We start from the raw sequence: 16,698 nt of genomic DNA, 5'->3' as shown, positions 1-16,698 counted from the left end.
TAATGCCTAGTCTGACGATGCATTCAATAAAAGTGTACATCAATGAAAACAGCTGGGGAGGCCATTTTGGTTACCCATATCATTATTTAAAAAAATTTCAACGAGAGGCCAATTTATTCCTATGTCTTGACGCAAACTTTATCATAGAAAATTGCCTGATCATCGTCATAATAAGGAAGCAAGTTATCAATTTAATAGTAGTTATTAACTTGAGAATAATTTCTATATAGGCTACCAAAATGGCGGATCCAGCTGATTTGCATTCAACGACGCTTTCAAATGCATTATGAATATATCGTCGTCAGCCTAGGTATTATTATGTCATTGGCACAACTGAGGGTAGACAAATCATCGATTTAAAATTGAACTAAATAAAAATAAAACCTTGTTTGTAATTGCAAGCCATGGTGAGCGCCTTGCAATGATTCAGCATGGCTGATTTGGTAACGCACACCCCTTTCACGCTTCGATCTACGCTGGTGGAATGCTAAAAAAAATGTCGTATTTTATTTTCCCGACAAAATAAAAAATAATATCCTTCGGTAGGGAATTTTATTATAATATTGTTCTATCTCCATCTCACGTTATTTAAAATAATGCAGTAGTGGGGTGTGCTACAATAATATGGGTTTACTGATCGATTCTTTTTTGGTGTCAATCAGGGGATTCCAATAAATTCGGAGTTTGAAGTATGAAAAATATTAATTTTAACGTCGATTATAATTTTTTTTTAAAATTTCGATGTAAAGGGATAGGTGAATGGAAGAAATTCCTGCAGAAAAGGATCTTGATCCCAACTAATCTTCGGCCTACTAGAAGCAACTTACAATATTCAAGCATTCGACAATACATCGACATCTGAAGGGTGGTTTAAGATCCCCCCCCCCAATACGGTCACAAATATACAATTTGGGAACTAGATATGAGAACTCCTATTTCTTATAGCTAAATCAAGGACCGCGCTAATTGAAAGGAGAAAAATATGATGTAACCCAGTTAAAAGAGAACGAATTTAAGTTGACCTTTTCAATGACTATAAAGGTCACTTTAAAAAAAAATATAAATATATATGTAAAACAAATTCGTCACTTCGATATAGGCTACGTCGTCTTCGCCAATATGACCATTTCTTTCTATGTCGTTATGGTACATTTCGTTATGTCCAGGGGGTTGCCAACCTAAACACATTTTTTTGTGTTTTAGACATTATTACCGTAACTCGATTATAATCTTCTTTGAATTATATCTTAGCTCCATCCATCCCACCAACCCCCCCCCCCTCCCCTTTTATTATTATATAACCTTCATTTTAAACAAAACATTATACTAGAGATAGAGGACAGTAGAGACCTGTAGGCTCATCCTCCCAAATAAATTTTATTTATGGAAGGGGTTAGTTAGCATTAAATTTAGTTTTATTTTTACCTTGGGGGAGAAGGGGAGGAATAAGCGATTACTAAAAATGGCCTGACCGGAAATTTAATTTTGTTTTTACATCCGCAACAGGGATAATACGTAGAATACCTCTGCGAGTATTTAAATTGTGTATAATAAAGGGAGAGAAGAAAAAACCTTTCGGAGGCTTGCAAGGGATCCTTTCGGCGGAAAACCATGTTACGGTTGGCCACGACTTGTAACCCTTGATTTCGAGACCGCCCTCGCTCACGTTTTTGGCGGAAAATGTGGTCGTTTTGTGGTTATTACCTTCACCGGAAGTTCCGTTGTGGCACATAGGATCCGGACCTGGGGATACGGGGTAAAATGATATATTATGAGATGTCTCGTGTTATGCGAAAATGGGATTTTATTTCTTAAATAATGATATGTTAGATTTTTTTTGTCATTTTATTTTCGTTTTTCTAATTCTGCAAATATATATGGAGCTAAAAAAAGAATGCTCATAAAACTTTGAACGGGCGTCAAATTTCCCAAAGGGGATTCCCGAAATTGTGGCGGGGCGGAAGTGGATTGACCGCGGTTCGCCTTGCGCTCGGCCTCGCCGAATATTTTGGGCAACGCTTTCAAACACGCGTCCGATGTTAGGGCTAAACAGGCGTTACAAGACGAAAGGGAAAATCCGATTTGCTGAAAGCAAGCGTCCTGTATCGAGTTATTGTTTTTTGATAGCAAATTAAAATTTATTACGGCCATCTTTTTTTTAAAAATTACTCTTTTGGAGAAGGGAACGTCAACCGGCACTGGAACGAATCCGGAGAGAAGGCAGCCGTAAAAAGCGCAAGCGAAGGACACGGGGTTCGTATTCGGGTAAACCAAGGCTACCTTTCGTATTTAGTTTAATTTTGTGCCGACAAGAAAAAAAAAATTAATATACTTACAAAACGGTTCTTTTCTTTTCTTTCCTTCTTTTATTTCTTTCCTTCTTTCATTTATTAATAATTAGTATTTACCCTGTCACCAGGTTTGAGGTAAATTTGGCCCTGAGAGCGCCATTTGTTGAGCAAGCAATAGGATATTTTGTGAGCCCTCCTCAAGAATTTACCTATATAATAGATGTAAAAAAAAAAGAAAAAAATATTCTTAAAAAAAAAAATAAGGTTTTTTTAGCAGTAATGAGAACGAAAAAAAAAAGCATTTTAAAACATTTTCAAAATAAAATTTATTAAAAAAAAAATAAAAATAATTTGGCAAATCGAGTTAGGTTATCGTAAGTGATTTTATGGTCCAACTCAAGGAAATTGCAGTAGACAATTTTGCTGTTAACCTTTGGAGTCATTTATAAATTTACATTAAAAAAATATAAGGAAAAATTTTAATATAATCGATGTTAAGGTTTTTAAATGAAAGTTCGTGGAAAAGATTGTCTGAGATCCACGTGGTATATAGTATTCCAAACATGGCGGCATACATTTCCGGTAAAATCAGATTTTTTTTAAAAACTTTTTAAAAAAAATAGGCTCAAAAAAAATAATATAAGGTTTTTTAAAAAAATAACACATTGACGTCATTTTCTCTTTTCACCGCTTTTCCTTTCTTCTCTTTCCCATCTTCTTTTTTTAATTGCCATCATTTTTTTTAGTTCTTTTCACAAAGTAGCCCCGAGAAAAAAACGGAGACCATTTTGAAAATGAGATAAGTTTCGCTAACCGTAGGTGAGAGTATTGTAGGCTCGAGTGTTAGGGTCTAGAACCATAAACGCCGGGCATTTTGGCGTGGCTGCCCCGTACCTTATGAGCGCTTCCTCCAAGGATTTAGGCTTTCCGATTTGTGGCTTCATAAAAAAAAAGAAGGTGGGGATCATAATTTATTCGATATACATTTCTTTATTTTCCCTTTTCCTTCCTTCCTCAATCCATTCCATTCTTTTCCGATCTCCGAATTGTAAAATTAATCAAAATTTTTTTAGTAGTATATATATATATATATAAGAACAGAAAAAAGAATGATATAAACTGTCAGGGGTTGTCCTATGGTGGGTGATATGACGGATCCTTCGGCTTTCGGATAATCGGTTTCGCTTGAGCGTTGATAATCTACACAAAAAATTTATACTATAACATACATCGGTCCGGATTACCGTTTAAACCGGTTTGAGCTACCCGATAACCGAAAAATAAAATAATGACAATCTAAGAAATATTATTTACCTTCGAGTTCCGAATCTTCGTCCTTGAAAAATTCGTCCAAGAGTCTCTGCCGAGGCTTCTGCATAAAATAGAAACAAATAAAAATATGCCAATCAAATCTCCCTTTTTTTTTTCTCATATTATGATTTCTTTCTTTCTTTCTTTCTTTCGTTCTTCCTTCTTTTCTCATTTTCTTCTTTATAAATTTATTTACTTTAAAATTACTTTGAGAGTATTCAGTAATTGCTGAATTTTGTTTGAAACGCGCCCCGGGTGGCTAGTGTCTTTTATTTAAATATTTAGAAAAAAAATGGCACGTAAAAGATATTATCAGAGTATTTGTGATTAATGGACCAATCAGGCCTCGTATGCCATTTGTAACCCACGTGGGATTGATGACACACCCCGAGTTAAAAATGTCCCGTAATAAATTAAATAAATATCTAATAAATGATAACCAATTTAATTATTTCGATCTAATACATAAACAAAGTTACCATCTAGAGTAAAATTCTTAAGCCCCGCCCGCCGCGTAACTAAAAAGAGATTTTCGGCGGGTAATTTGCGCAAAATATTTAGCGGAATCACCTTGAATATCATAATGGCGCGATTGCGATCGCGATTTAACAGCTGATCGATTCTTAAAATCCGTAGATCAATTTTTATCTTCTATTCAATTCGTAAATAATAAATAATAATCGAAAAAATAATGATTTCAAATTTTAAAAAACTGTCAGCTGTTTAAGGTCCAGGCTAAGAGCAAATTTTTTTTAAAAAAGTTTACAATTTGGGTAATTTTATGAATTTTTTTCCTTCATAAAAAAAATTATTATGGGCCGTTACGGAAGAATTATCGCGTACAGAAAAAAAAAATTGGCGCGAAATGTCATTTTGCGAAAAATCTTTCTTTCTTTCTTTTTTTCTTTGTCCAATCATTTTATTTCTCTTCTACTATTAATTTTAAAAAAAAACCTTAAATATATCGTATATCAAAAATTATAAAATCGGTTATATTATTTACGAAAAAGCGTTGTAGGATGATATGGTGTCAATCAGAAGCAAAAAAATGGCCCCAACATTAAAATCCAATCCTAGAGGAATGATTAGAATTTTATAATAAATTTAAAAAATTAGGAAATTTTTTTTAAATATAAAGTAAAGGTAATTTTTTTCTATTTAAATAACTATAACTAACCAGCTGTGAAAGAGTAAAAAAAGCAACTTTTATCTCCTCGATAAAAGTTTTATTTTTAAAAAATTTATATTTTAATTTAAGGTTGAATGACTTTGGTTTACAGTAAAATCGTTCGTAACAATTGTAATAATAAATTTTTTTTAAAATTTTTAAATTAATTAATTTTTCTTTATTTCTCCGCTCTATTTTATTTTATCTTTCATCCGGAGATAACCCGGTATTCGGGCCGTCAAATAACGAATTCTTAAAAACCCGGCACGGAAAATTCCCAATAAAATAATCAATAAAACCCCTCCAATTTTTGTTTTAATATTAAACGCATCTTTTTTTTTATAAAAAAAAACCACAGACATGACAAAAGACAGATAAATATTTTAGAAAAAAAACGCGACTGGTCGTAAAAAGATTACATAATAATTGCGAATAAATTATTTAGTCAATTTTCGTTTTTTCATTTTTTTACAAAATATATTAAATTGATGAATTTTTATTCGTGTCTCATTAAAGAGTCGTGTGGTGTCTCGTATTTACTTGTAATGATATTAATAATTTATTTTCAAAATAATTTAGTATTTTATTTATTTATTTTTTCTTTCATTCATTATATCTTTCTTTATTCTCTTTAATATCTTAAATTTCTCTCTTTCTTTCTTATTCTCTTATTATCTTAAAATTTATTTCTTTCTTTCTTAATATCTTAAATTTTTCTTTCTTTCTTTCTCTCTCTCTTTCATATTCTCTTAATATCTTAAAGAAAAATAAGAGTTATTAAAATTTTATTTTAAAAAACAAGACATAGTGTAAGGCTTTTAATAAAATACATATATATTTTAAGCTATGTCCTAAATTTTTTTTCGAAATTTTTTTTTTTTATAAAACTTTCAAAAGTTTTAAAATTTTAACGAAATCGTATATTAAATTTTTTATCAGAATTTATATTTTGGACATGTTTTTTTTATTTTTATATTCGCAAAAAAGAGCGTATATTTTTTGCGAATAGTATTTTTTTTGACATTTTGGAACTTAACAATAAATAAAATAATGACAAATGAGGATCGACGAATGCCATTATGAGTAGTGTTGGTTAAATGTCTCGACTTATTTTTATCCTAAAAACCTCAATATTTCGCCAACAGGTGTCCAAACCTTTCCGCCACCTGTTGTGGTAATTTATTATTGGTTAAAAAATCTTGAGTGAATCCGGTTTAAAAAAATACGCGAAATCGAGCTGACACTACCATCCGGTGGATCCAGCCTAAGGCGGGGAAAGAGAATCCAAAGGCATAATTTCAAAAAAAATTTTTTTTACCCATCAGCTTTTGGGAGGAACTGAGTTTGCGCGCTAAGAGATATTTAGGTTAAAATTAAGAGCAGGACAAAAATAAAATGTATAGGGACAGTGGCAGGGGGGGGGGCTTTTTTGGTAACAGGTATTTTTATTATTCGAAAACGATTTTTCGTTTCTTTTTTATATTGCCTAATTTCATTCTCTTCTTTCGCTCTTCCATTCATTTATTTATTTATTTTTAGTATCGAATTTATAGCTTATAACCTTTTCTTTCTCTCTCTTTCTACCTTACGGATTTAAAAATTATTCGAATCGATATTCCCGAATTCGAATAATAAACAAATTAAAAAACGAGTTTTTTTTTATCTTTCTTTCTTTCATTCTTCCTTTTCTTTCTTAATCCCTTTTCTTTCTTTCATTCTTCCTTTTCTTTCTTTTTTACTTCTTCCATACTTGTAAATTTATAAAAAAAATATATATATATTTTAATAATAATAATGGAAAGATATGGGTTAAGGTTTACATGAATTTCTCAATTATTACGAATTAATCTATTATATTATATAAAATCGATTGAAGACCCAAACAAGCAAAAATATTATTTTATTTTATAATAACAACTGATATGCCATTTCCCCCCCCCCCAAAAAAAACATTTAAAAATAACAAAATGGTGATGATTAAAATATCCATGAAATCTCTAAATAATTTGAGTGTAAATTAATTTAAAATATTTCTTTCATTCATTCATTTCAATGACTCAGATATATATATTTAATATCTTTTATTTCGTTCCAATTAATTAACCCACCCCATAAAAACTAATTTTGGTACAAAGCGCATGCGTCATATGTGAGTTTAAGGTAATGTTTAAAAAAAATGGGGGTTAGTTTGCCCGCAGTACAATATTAAATCTTTTAAGATATTAAATTACCAGATGACTATTTTCGTTTATTGTAAATTTTTAAAAAAAAAAGAAATAGAAATTTAAAGAAAGAAATGGATATTTAAAAAAAAGAAAAAATTAGCTCCGCGTTCGGATGCAAACTAGGACTCGTTCAGGGCGGAAAATTTAAATTTAACATTCGGGTTAGGCCGGAAGCGGTAAAAAAAAACCTATAGTCATTTTGTTCCAGCCTATACTTTCTGCCATTTTTTTCGAGGAAATAAAAACACGAAGATAAATGATTTTCCCTATAGAATTCTCCCTGACGTCATAGTTAGAGGTCGGCACGGCCAGCCCGCCCCACGGACCGTTATTATGTAAATTTTTTTAAAGATTAGAATTAGGCTTAAAATCTATATCTTTTTCCGTCATAAAAAATTATGGAGCTGTGGGGTAACTTGCATAAAATTATTTTACGGGCGCCAAACAATCAGTTTGGACAAGACCGGCCCGCGCCGGTTTCTAATCAAAAAGTTTCCGCGCGAACTATGTTAAAAAAAAATGAGATTATATTTATTATTAAAAACCATTTTCAGGATGGGCGGGGTGCCCATTCTCGGGCGGACCCACGAGCGAATCTTGGTTGATGTTTATGCTGTAACTTCTTCCGTCTATTTCGCTGCTAGTGGATCGCTCGGGATGTCGGCTGAAATCGTTCAACGTTTCCGGCGATATCCCGGGGATTTTCGAGAGTGGGGGAGGGTTAGGGGCACCTCCCTCGGTTTGGTGATCGAAATAGTATTTTGGCAAGTTAACGTTAGCAGTGTCGTCACGAGAGTTAGCAAGCTTGGTAACCTATTGTGTGCATTAGTGTTAAAATGTACAGTTTCGGTTTTTTTTTTAAAAAAACTTTTGAAATAGCAAAAAGATCAATTTTAAGTATTCCAGGTTCAAAAATATATCAAATGAGATACTAAGAAAATAATAATTATGAAATATTTATATGTAAACAGCTGTCGCGATTCAGTATCTAGGGGGTTACATTTCTCATAGAATCATGTGACATCTTTAAAAAAAGACAGGCATACTGAACAATTTCCAGAGTCAGCCATATTGAAGAGAATGAATATATGAAGCACATTCGTTGTAAACCATAAATATTAGGCCCGACCCGGCCCGAACCTTCCCAATCCAAAAAAGAAAAATTTGGAACTTCTACAAAACGTTTTTTTTTAAAAAAAAATTCTTCAAATAAGCAAAGAAAATTATAGCTAACCATTCCCGCCTTTTCTTTCGTGTCGTTGTAGTAATAGCAGTGTTTGAGGTCGTACGTGGCGTGGGAACTGTTTCCGCTATTCTCGGTGTTGGTTCTGGAGAGACTAGAGCTGAGTTCCGAGTCGGTAATCTTGGCCGGGATGGAGGAATCGTCTGAGAGTAATAATTGATCGAAATATAGAAAAGTTTGTATTTTTTTTATATATATTAGATATCCAGGGGTTCGGACCGTTAGAGGTCCATTTTTTTTAAAACCCAAAAGCCCAAAGCGGTTAGTAAAATAACCAAATTAAAAACCGGGGTCAGCTATGTCTATAAACGGTTACACCTCTGCATAGAGGAGGGCAAACAGTCCGGGTTTAATCTTGGGTTGGCTGCATAGTGGTCGAATTTAAAACCCAAATGGTTCCAAGTATATAAGATTTAAAATAGTTGATCATTTTGGAGGAAATTTATTCTGACCGTGTAGGGATCTGAACCGGACTATATGACTTTCTATTCCTCTACAGCTGTCTAAATAATATTTGTACTCGAGGGTAATAGGATATTAAGTAACGGTGTGGCATTCACAGAATCGGCAGAATAATGGGTGGTTGGTTAATTTTGGGGATTAAACTTTTTTGTAGCAATTTTTATATAAGGAATAATTTTAAATAAATTAAATTACAATCTTACCGGAAGTTTTGGTGTTGGGTGACGAGTGCCCATTTGGGGCGAGTTCAGCGGCGAAGGCGTTGATCGAAGAGAGGCGGGATGTTTTTCTTCTATGGGGAGCGAGGACGGAAGGCAATTGCGATTCCCCACTTTTGAGGGCTCGGTCCACGGCCTCTTGACGAGTATCTTTATCGATAGAGTATTATTTATAATAAATAGTCGTACATGAATATTCATCACGTGCTTTAATCTAATTAAAAAATGATTTAGGGAAAATTCACAGGTGTTTTTCGAATATTTAAAACGGAAAAAAATGTTCTCCAGTAAATTTCCGAAAAATTATTGACACCCTTCAACTCAATAGGTTCGTTTGCTATGCGGCAGAAATTTTTTTTTACAGCTTTATATTAATCATATCCATCGTTCATTCATTCATTCCTCGATTTGATAAATTAATTACCGTTATTAGTCGTTGTTGTTCATGTATACGTTTTATTTGCGTGTTTAAAAACATAGGGAAAATCAAGATTTTTTTTTTATTTTCTTTATTTCTTCCATTCTTTCTTTCTCTCTTCATTCCTTTCTTAACGATTTTCCAATGAATATGAAGTAGAAAAAAAATTCCTACCCGAGGTATATCTGCTCTCGTTGCGCGTTATTTTGTTGAAAGCTTGAGCATGTGACCTCGTAGCGTTTTCGCGATCAACTTCTTGGGGCATCGAACCCGGGGAACCGTGGACCCCATTGGCATTTTTGAATAGCTGTTTAGAGCTCCTGGGAGTTTTACGGTGGGGTAATCTAATCATTCGCGCTTTGTCCGAATTTTTGGTGAGTTTTCGCTCATTTTGGGGCGATTTTTCCCGGTCGACGATAGATATTGGTCTTTCGTAGGTACCATCGTGGTCCGACAGTTTCAGCCGCATAGTTATAGCGGTCACCTGATCCGTCCGACCTTCGCATCCTATTTCGCCATCTTCGTCGGTAGAGCTTATGAAACCAGTGTTGGGCCGAAATATAGGTTTTTGGTCGGTTAATTTTTCCGGAGATGCCTTTTGATTTTTCTCAAACCCTTTCGTTCAGTATAATATAAAATATAATTTAAAAGCCCGCGTTATGAATAGCATTCCATTCATAAAATATAGCTAGAACACATTTTTGGGGTTCTATTTCGGTAACCTTATAAAAAACGCTTAAAGCACATATTCTTATATCTTTTTAGTCTAAAAAAATCATTCAAATTCTACTTAAACAGCTGTTTATCATTATAAAATAAAGAGGAGACCTTTAACCTACATTAACAGTTAGCGCAAATTCGCGCTCCGCACCTAAAAGTTTACAGAATGATCCGCGGTGCGGATTGGCAAACATTTAATAAAAGAATAAGTCTTCGGGGGTTTTTCGTAAAATATAAATAACTAATTTTATTTATTTTTATAAAAACGCTTCTAAATAATTTTGCCGCGTAATGTCGAAAAGCTACGCTCAAAGGTGAGCGTAAATTAATTAAACAGAGTAATTAAAAAAAAATATCAAAGATTGGCAAATTTTCCTATTATTTTATTAGCCATTCAATAGATTTCTTTATCGAGCGCGTCCTAATAAGTAAGTGGGGGGGGGGGGGGGGTAATCTCAGGCAGAAGAGAAAGCGACAACTTTCAAAAATCATGTGGCATGGGAAGGGGGGGGGTTAAGATTTATATGACAACATTTCTTTTCTCGAAAAATATAAACAAATCGTTCTTATTTAGTTAACTTTTCTGTAAACCTTTATAATCAGCGGCTTGGGTGGCTAGAGCAGCGTAGCTCTCCAAGATCTTAGTTTTCTTCTTATCGAAACCCTTTTGAGTTATGTCACCTGCGAATAGAATCGTATTTTGAAAAAATTTTTATAATTTATTCGAGTTTAAATATTTATTACTAGTTACTAGAAATCCGCAAAAGTAGGTCCGGTCCGTACCCGACCCGAACCGGCTTCAGGCTGGGCCGGACCTAATATTTTAAAATAAATTTGGGCCGGGTCGGATCGTGCCTTGGAATTTTTTTTTAAATTTATCAATTTTATGTTGAATTTTTTGATTTTATTTATAGAAACTAGACGCTACATAACATATATCGTTTATTTTGAGTAATTATAAAAATTAATTTTTATATTTAAATATCGGCAAATTTTTGTAAAAAAATTTCGGGCCGGACCGGACCTTAGATTGGCGATTCATTAATTATAAATGTACGTAAATAGGAATCAGCTGTAGTAGCCATTGTGTGATTTGCGGGTGAAATGTTCATTTTTAATTATATGAAGGCACACTAATGTCATTTAATCGACATGGAACCTTAAAATGGCGTTACAGCTGATTCCCATGCAGGGACACCTTTAAATACAATGAATGGCAAATCTAGCACAGCATATGTACATCGGACCAAGGTCATACCAGGGCGTTTATAGTGCATAATGTTAAAAAGATAGCAAAACCAAAAATCAAAAGTTTGTAAAAATAACGTTAAAAAAAATTGAATATTTATAGCAATTTGCACATTAAAAATTTTTTTTTACCGTCTGCTAACAATTTTGAATTGATTTCGAATAATTTCCATTACATATTACATGTATATTATAATTGTATTTAACACTATACCAGGTTATAATGTAATTTATAAAGATATATTTAATTTTAATTATTATTTTGTATAGATATTGATTTAATTTTTCCGAAAGATAGATAGAAAGCTATGGTATGGCCTTAACATAATATTAGTTATATTAATTTCTATAATGTAGATTAAGAAATTAGAATAAAAAGTTCAAAAAATCAGCTGAGCCTTAACGAGTCGCCTCTTTTATGCGTAAACCTCGAAGATGTATGTGAACAGATAAGTTTCGTCTAAAAACTCGACTAAGCCGGCTTCAGCCCATATAGAACCATTTACCGACACTAATGACGTATAATGTCATTGGCCGACATTTAATCAATATTATGGAGTGATTAATTCAATAAAATTTGTATCTTCTAGCAAGAAAAATGACAAGGAAGTCCCAAAAAACTCCCAAGTTCAGAAGATGCAATAAATAATTAAATCAAATTTTTTTACTTATTCAAAAAAAAGAAAAAAGAATCATTATTATAGAACGCCATTTTAAAAGATATTAACAAAAAATAAATGCGTTACATTAAAAAAAATTAAGCAGCTAATTGAAATGTAAACGGGTTTTCCTTTCTCTAGGATTCCCTTTGTCTCAAATTCATGAACGAGCATGCGCAATACCATTATTTACATTATGATAAATAAAAATGACAATGTATCATATTGCAAATTGTATATTATTATATATATTAGTAGTATTTATAGCTAAAGCTATTATAAGTTGTTATATAAATTATTTATATAAAATCCTCCACATATATTATATTAATTTATTCTTTTACTCCCCTCAACAAATTGAATTTCGAAGCCTGTTACAAAATTCTTAAATTACATTTTTTTTTTACATTATAAAAAAATTAAGTAGTATATTATTAATATTAAATTTATATTAAATTAATATCAATAAAATTAATTAAAATTACATAATACGATTTAAAAGCAGGTGCTTAATGTTAACATGGCTCACCTTCGAATCGAAGATTAAATTAACCAACGAAAACATGGGGAAAAAAAATGAAGGATTATAGATGGCTTTACATATAAAAATATTATCATCATTAAATATAACAAACATACAAAATGGAAGCCAAAACTTTGGTTAAAAATGGGGGAAAAAAATACTTGTTTTTTGGAATTTATATGGGGTTTTAGTTCTGCTAAAAGTTGAAACAGCTGATGCACTCAAGGCTATGTCCAAAATCATTTTTTTAAAAAAATTCTGAAAGTTCAAAAATTTTTGAAATTTTCTTAGAATTATGTTTTGGACATGTTTTCATTTTTATATTTTTAAAGTAGCTTATTTATTTGTTATCGTTAAAGTTTGGAAAGTTTATCAATTAAATTTTTTGATATTTTGGACACGAGCCTAACAAAGCCCGCGATTAAGATTTTAGCCAAAAAAAATTATTAAGAATTCGAGATTCGGTAAATTAGAAAGTCACCTTACTGCCATCTATGAGCAAAATTAATATTATTTTGGCTAAAATCTTAATCGGGTCATTTTTTAAAAATCGACCCGCCGAGTCGAACTTTTTTAACAACCTTTATCTTTATGCTTATATAAATATTTATTAGAACCAAGTTAGACAGATATGACATTTTAAAGAGAAATTAGAAAGTAAATCAATTACTCCTCGCGGGTAAAGCAAAAAAATACAGCTGAGAGGAAAATCTTCGGAGAGAAAGGAGGGGGGAAGGGAATGATTACTTTTTATCCCTATTCTTTTTAAAAATAGAAAGGATGGCTTATACGAGTTTAATAGATGATGAAAATTAGGAATGAATCTGTGCCGCCAAAATTTATCTAAAAAACTATTTATATCTCACCTTATTTCCGGTCCGAAAATCGATATTATAATAAAAAGAAGAAGCGAATATTTTTAAGGAGACTCGAGGATACCTTAGTTAGATTTGGTAAGTAAGAAAAAGGAAATCTGCAAAATAGCTCCACAAAAAAAAGTGATGTTTTAGAAATAATAATAATAATCGGTTTAGAAAAACTCGGATCAATTCGCATTTTCAAAATGGCTTCGAAGCTCGAGCTACACCATAGTAGTTTTTAAGTGAATAGTGACTTTTTTGGGATAACTGTGTTAAGGAGAATTTTTGATGTGATTTGTCCGGCGTAAGTGACAATCTGAAACAAGGGGTCGGTCCTTTATCATCTGTTTTTTTTATCTTCATATGCTTTGCTCATAAAAAAAAACTACAGTAAACCCCGGTCTCGTAGGATTTTTCCAATCCGCAACAATAAAAAAAAAATCTGGCTTAGCTTAAAAACTATTATATCATCGCCAGCTATAAAATAAAAACTCCGGTATAAGGTCACACAGTTAAGCGACTCCTTAGAAAATAATATTCAGATTACGGAACCATCTTTTAGTAATTCTTGGTCTCGCGAAAACGATCCTATGTTCTCTATTTATTTACCGGGGTAGAAACATTCCAAGACCCCCCCCCCCAAAAAAAAATGTAATTTAAGTGGGGGGAATGAACAAGAACATTATTTTATAAAATTATCCCGAATACATGTTCTCGTTCGAAGGTTCCAGAAAAGTGTTGCCAAAATTTCCCGGTTTCACGTGTAAAGCAATGAATGAATACAGAAAAATAACGAAACTGGGGTCAATCGGCAGCGAAATTAAAATAAATATAAATCTTCCTCATTAGAAGGACAAAGGTGATTGGTTGGGATTGGAATGATGGTAATAAGAGATAATTAAAAGATAAAATAAAAAACATATGCTTTTGGCAAAAAAGAAAAATGAAATGAACAGAAAAAATTACACAATTATTTTATTTTTGTAAAGGTTTTCTCTTTTATTTTTAAAAAAAGAAAAGAGAAAAAATTTTCCCATCAAAAATATTTTATAATTTGTTTTCGCGAAATCATTATTTTATATTTTTTTCTTTAAAAATTACAAAAAAAAATTACAAAATTTAAAAAAAAATGTTCCCTTTTCTATTTTATTTTTCTTCTTTCCATTCTAATCTTTTTTCTTTTCCATTCCATTCTAATCTTTTTTCTTTTCCATTCCATTCTGATTCTTTCATTCCTTCCTGCCTGCCCTATACGCGAAGACACAGCCATGGTAGAAATAATAATACTCATTTAATTACTTACTTTTTTAATACTTCGAAAACTTTTTTTTTTAATTCACCGAGGAGAAAAGAAAACATGGTTTTTTTTAGGCCAAACCTTTCAAAGTATTCTTGCGTAATTGGATTTCTATTTGTGACATTTTTTTTTATTATTTAAATTTATGTCAAGCAATTTATTATTTTTTAATGACAAATCTATAATAGTAAAAGGATATTTTTTTAAATATAACAAAAATGAATGATCGAACAATGGTATATAAGTAGATCAAAAAAGTACTAGTATACAAGAAAAAAATCCTATTGTGCACTTCTGCAGAAATGTATCGAAAGTGGCATTGTGAGTGACAACGATGTAACTTATAGACAGATACATCGTTATAAAAATTTAGTAATCTTTCCCAAAAGTTCCTTCGTTCTTACCCATTCCATTTTTTAGCCTTCAGTTTTTGTTTTAATATTTTGGCTATGGACGGACTCGAGTAAAAGAAATAGCCAAGGGAAAATAAAAATAAATAAATCTTGAACTTCGGGCCGATCCAACCCCGGTTCGATTTAGTGGGATAAAAAGTCGTTAATAAATAATAGTAATTTATTTTTTTAAAATTAGATTTCAAACTTTAGAATTTTTATTAAGTTCCGCAAAATAAGTTAATTTAATGAGAACAGCTAGGGTAAGGCAGTGCGGATCCACGAAACCGATCCGATACTTTCCGTTTACAAAACCGTTCGGATAACCGGTATTGAGAAGATGGGTGTATCGGCATGACTCTCGTTAAAAAGAAAAGGATCTGTTAGATATAATAAACCTAGAAGCTAAGATGATAGCCTTCAGGGGTCTAAATAATTTGAGAGTCGGTTTTAGTTTCAGTAAATGGTTTCCTTCATTTAACCTATAACTATCATATCGCATCTAGAAGTTTATCTATTTAATTATTTTTTTTTCTCCAAACCTCGAATTCGATAAATGACTTGTAGCATGATTAGTAATGTTTAAAAAAAAAAATTAATAACGTTACAAGGAAAAGGAAGTGAAAGATTATTATATTCTCACTAACTTTCTTCATTTTATGATTCCTTTTCTCTCCTCCTTCTTCTTCCTTTCTTGACCCAATTTAAGTAATTCAATATTTAATTTTTGAATAAAAGATTAAAGTTTATAGATAAAGATGCAACACATTACAGTTGTATTATTATACATTATTAAATATATGAACCAAAAAAAAATTCCCACTTTTTTTTAAAAAAAAAATAAAATTAACCTACCAAGTGTTTTCTATAAAATATATATTAAAAAAAAATTCACGCCTGGATTCCGCTTTCCCCTCCATTTTTTTTTGCTCGCTTCCCACGAAGAACACGAGGAGGAAAATCGCTTCAACCCCCGCTCCCCTCTGTCATGTAGACACTGAAAAAATTATTGCGAAATTAAAAACATCGAATTCGCTTGATTCTAAATATAAGTTAAGACCCAAAGTATGCATGAGGAGGGGGGGGGGCTAGGGGTTAGGGTTAGCTATCCTAATAGGATATGGCTAGGGATTGTCTTATAATTTATTTTAAACAAATTATAATATTATATCACAATTTTCATTTTTTTTTTACCTAATACCTAGTTTAAACATTTTTCAGTTTTATACTTAAAAAAAAATAACAATGATAAACCGCATTATATATAATATAGTCTATTAAAAAAAAAGGTATTAAAAATGTTATTATGTAATAAATAAGGTAAAATTACAATGTTGAGCATTTATAATTTAGAATGTAGTCATTTCGTTGTTAGTAAAAAAAAATGAAATAAAACATACTGTAACTGAAATAAAGATATTATTTTTTTTAAAAAAATTATGTTTTCTTGGTGAGAGTGAAAGTTTGATAGTAATTAGTTAAACATCTTATTTATTAAAAAAGGGTTAGAAACTTAAAGACCCTGAACCTGGTCCTCAAAATGATGATCTAAAATAATAATAAAAGCATATTAGAAACCCTAAGCCGGAAAAAAAGAGGCGGGGCTTGAAGATCTGACAAAATTTATTTCAAATCCTCTGATGCCGAATTTACTGTTTAAAAA

General features: G+C 31.6%; 1 protein-coding gene across 1 annotated transcript in view; it reads right to left on the bottom strand.

The window, feature by feature from the left end:
- LOC135929922 (disco-interacting protein 2 homolog C-like) overlaps window positions 1-16,698 on the bottom strand; it is a 49,449-nt gene that overhangs the window by 20,330 nt on the left and 12,421 nt on the right. Inside the window, exons 2-16 of the mRNA XM_065466666.1 lie at window positions 10,648-10,737; window positions 9,511-9,951; window positions 8,904-9,068; window positions 8,230-8,381; window positions 7,541-7,808; window positions 3,810-3,868; window positions 3,606-3,663; window positions 3,412-3,491; window positions 3,106-3,229; window positions 2,409-2,500; window positions 2,170-2,280; window positions 1,908-2,100; window positions 1,573-1,743; window positions 1,090-1,178; window positions 385-487 (exon numbers count right to left, since the gene is read on the bottom strand). Of these exons, the coding sequence (XP_065322738.1) occupies window positions 385-487; window positions 1,090-1,178; window positions 1,573-1,743; window positions 1,908-2,100; window positions 2,170-2,280; window positions 2,409-2,500; window positions 3,106-3,229; window positions 3,412-3,491; window positions 3,606-3,663; window positions 3,810-3,868; window positions 7,541-7,808; window positions 8,230-8,381; window positions 8,904-9,068; window positions 9,511-9,951; window positions 10,648-10,737 (2,196 nt within the window). The remainder of the gene's footprint in view (window positions 1-384; window positions 488-1,089; window positions 1,179-1,572; window positions 1,744-1,907; window positions 2,101-2,169; window positions 2,281-2,408; window positions 2,501-3,105; window positions 3,230-3,411; window positions 3,492-3,605; window positions 3,664-3,809; window positions 3,869-7,540; window positions 7,809-8,229; window positions 8,382-8,903; window positions 9,069-9,510; window positions 9,952-10,647; window positions 10,738-16,698) is intronic.

The sequence above is a fragment of the Gordionus sp. m RMFG-2023 genome, chromosome 5 (assembly GCF_954871325.1).
Source record: "Gordionus sp. m RMFG-2023 chromosome 5, tfGorSpeb1-WG-v2, whole genome shotgun sequence".
Taxonomy (NCBI): Eukaryota; Metazoa; Nematomorpha; class Gordioida; order Chordodea; family Parachordodidae; genus Gordionus; species Gordionus sp. m RMFG-2023.
The sequence above is the reverse complement of the archived record's forward strand: the minus strand, read 5'-3'. Positions and strand labels throughout refer to the sequence as shown.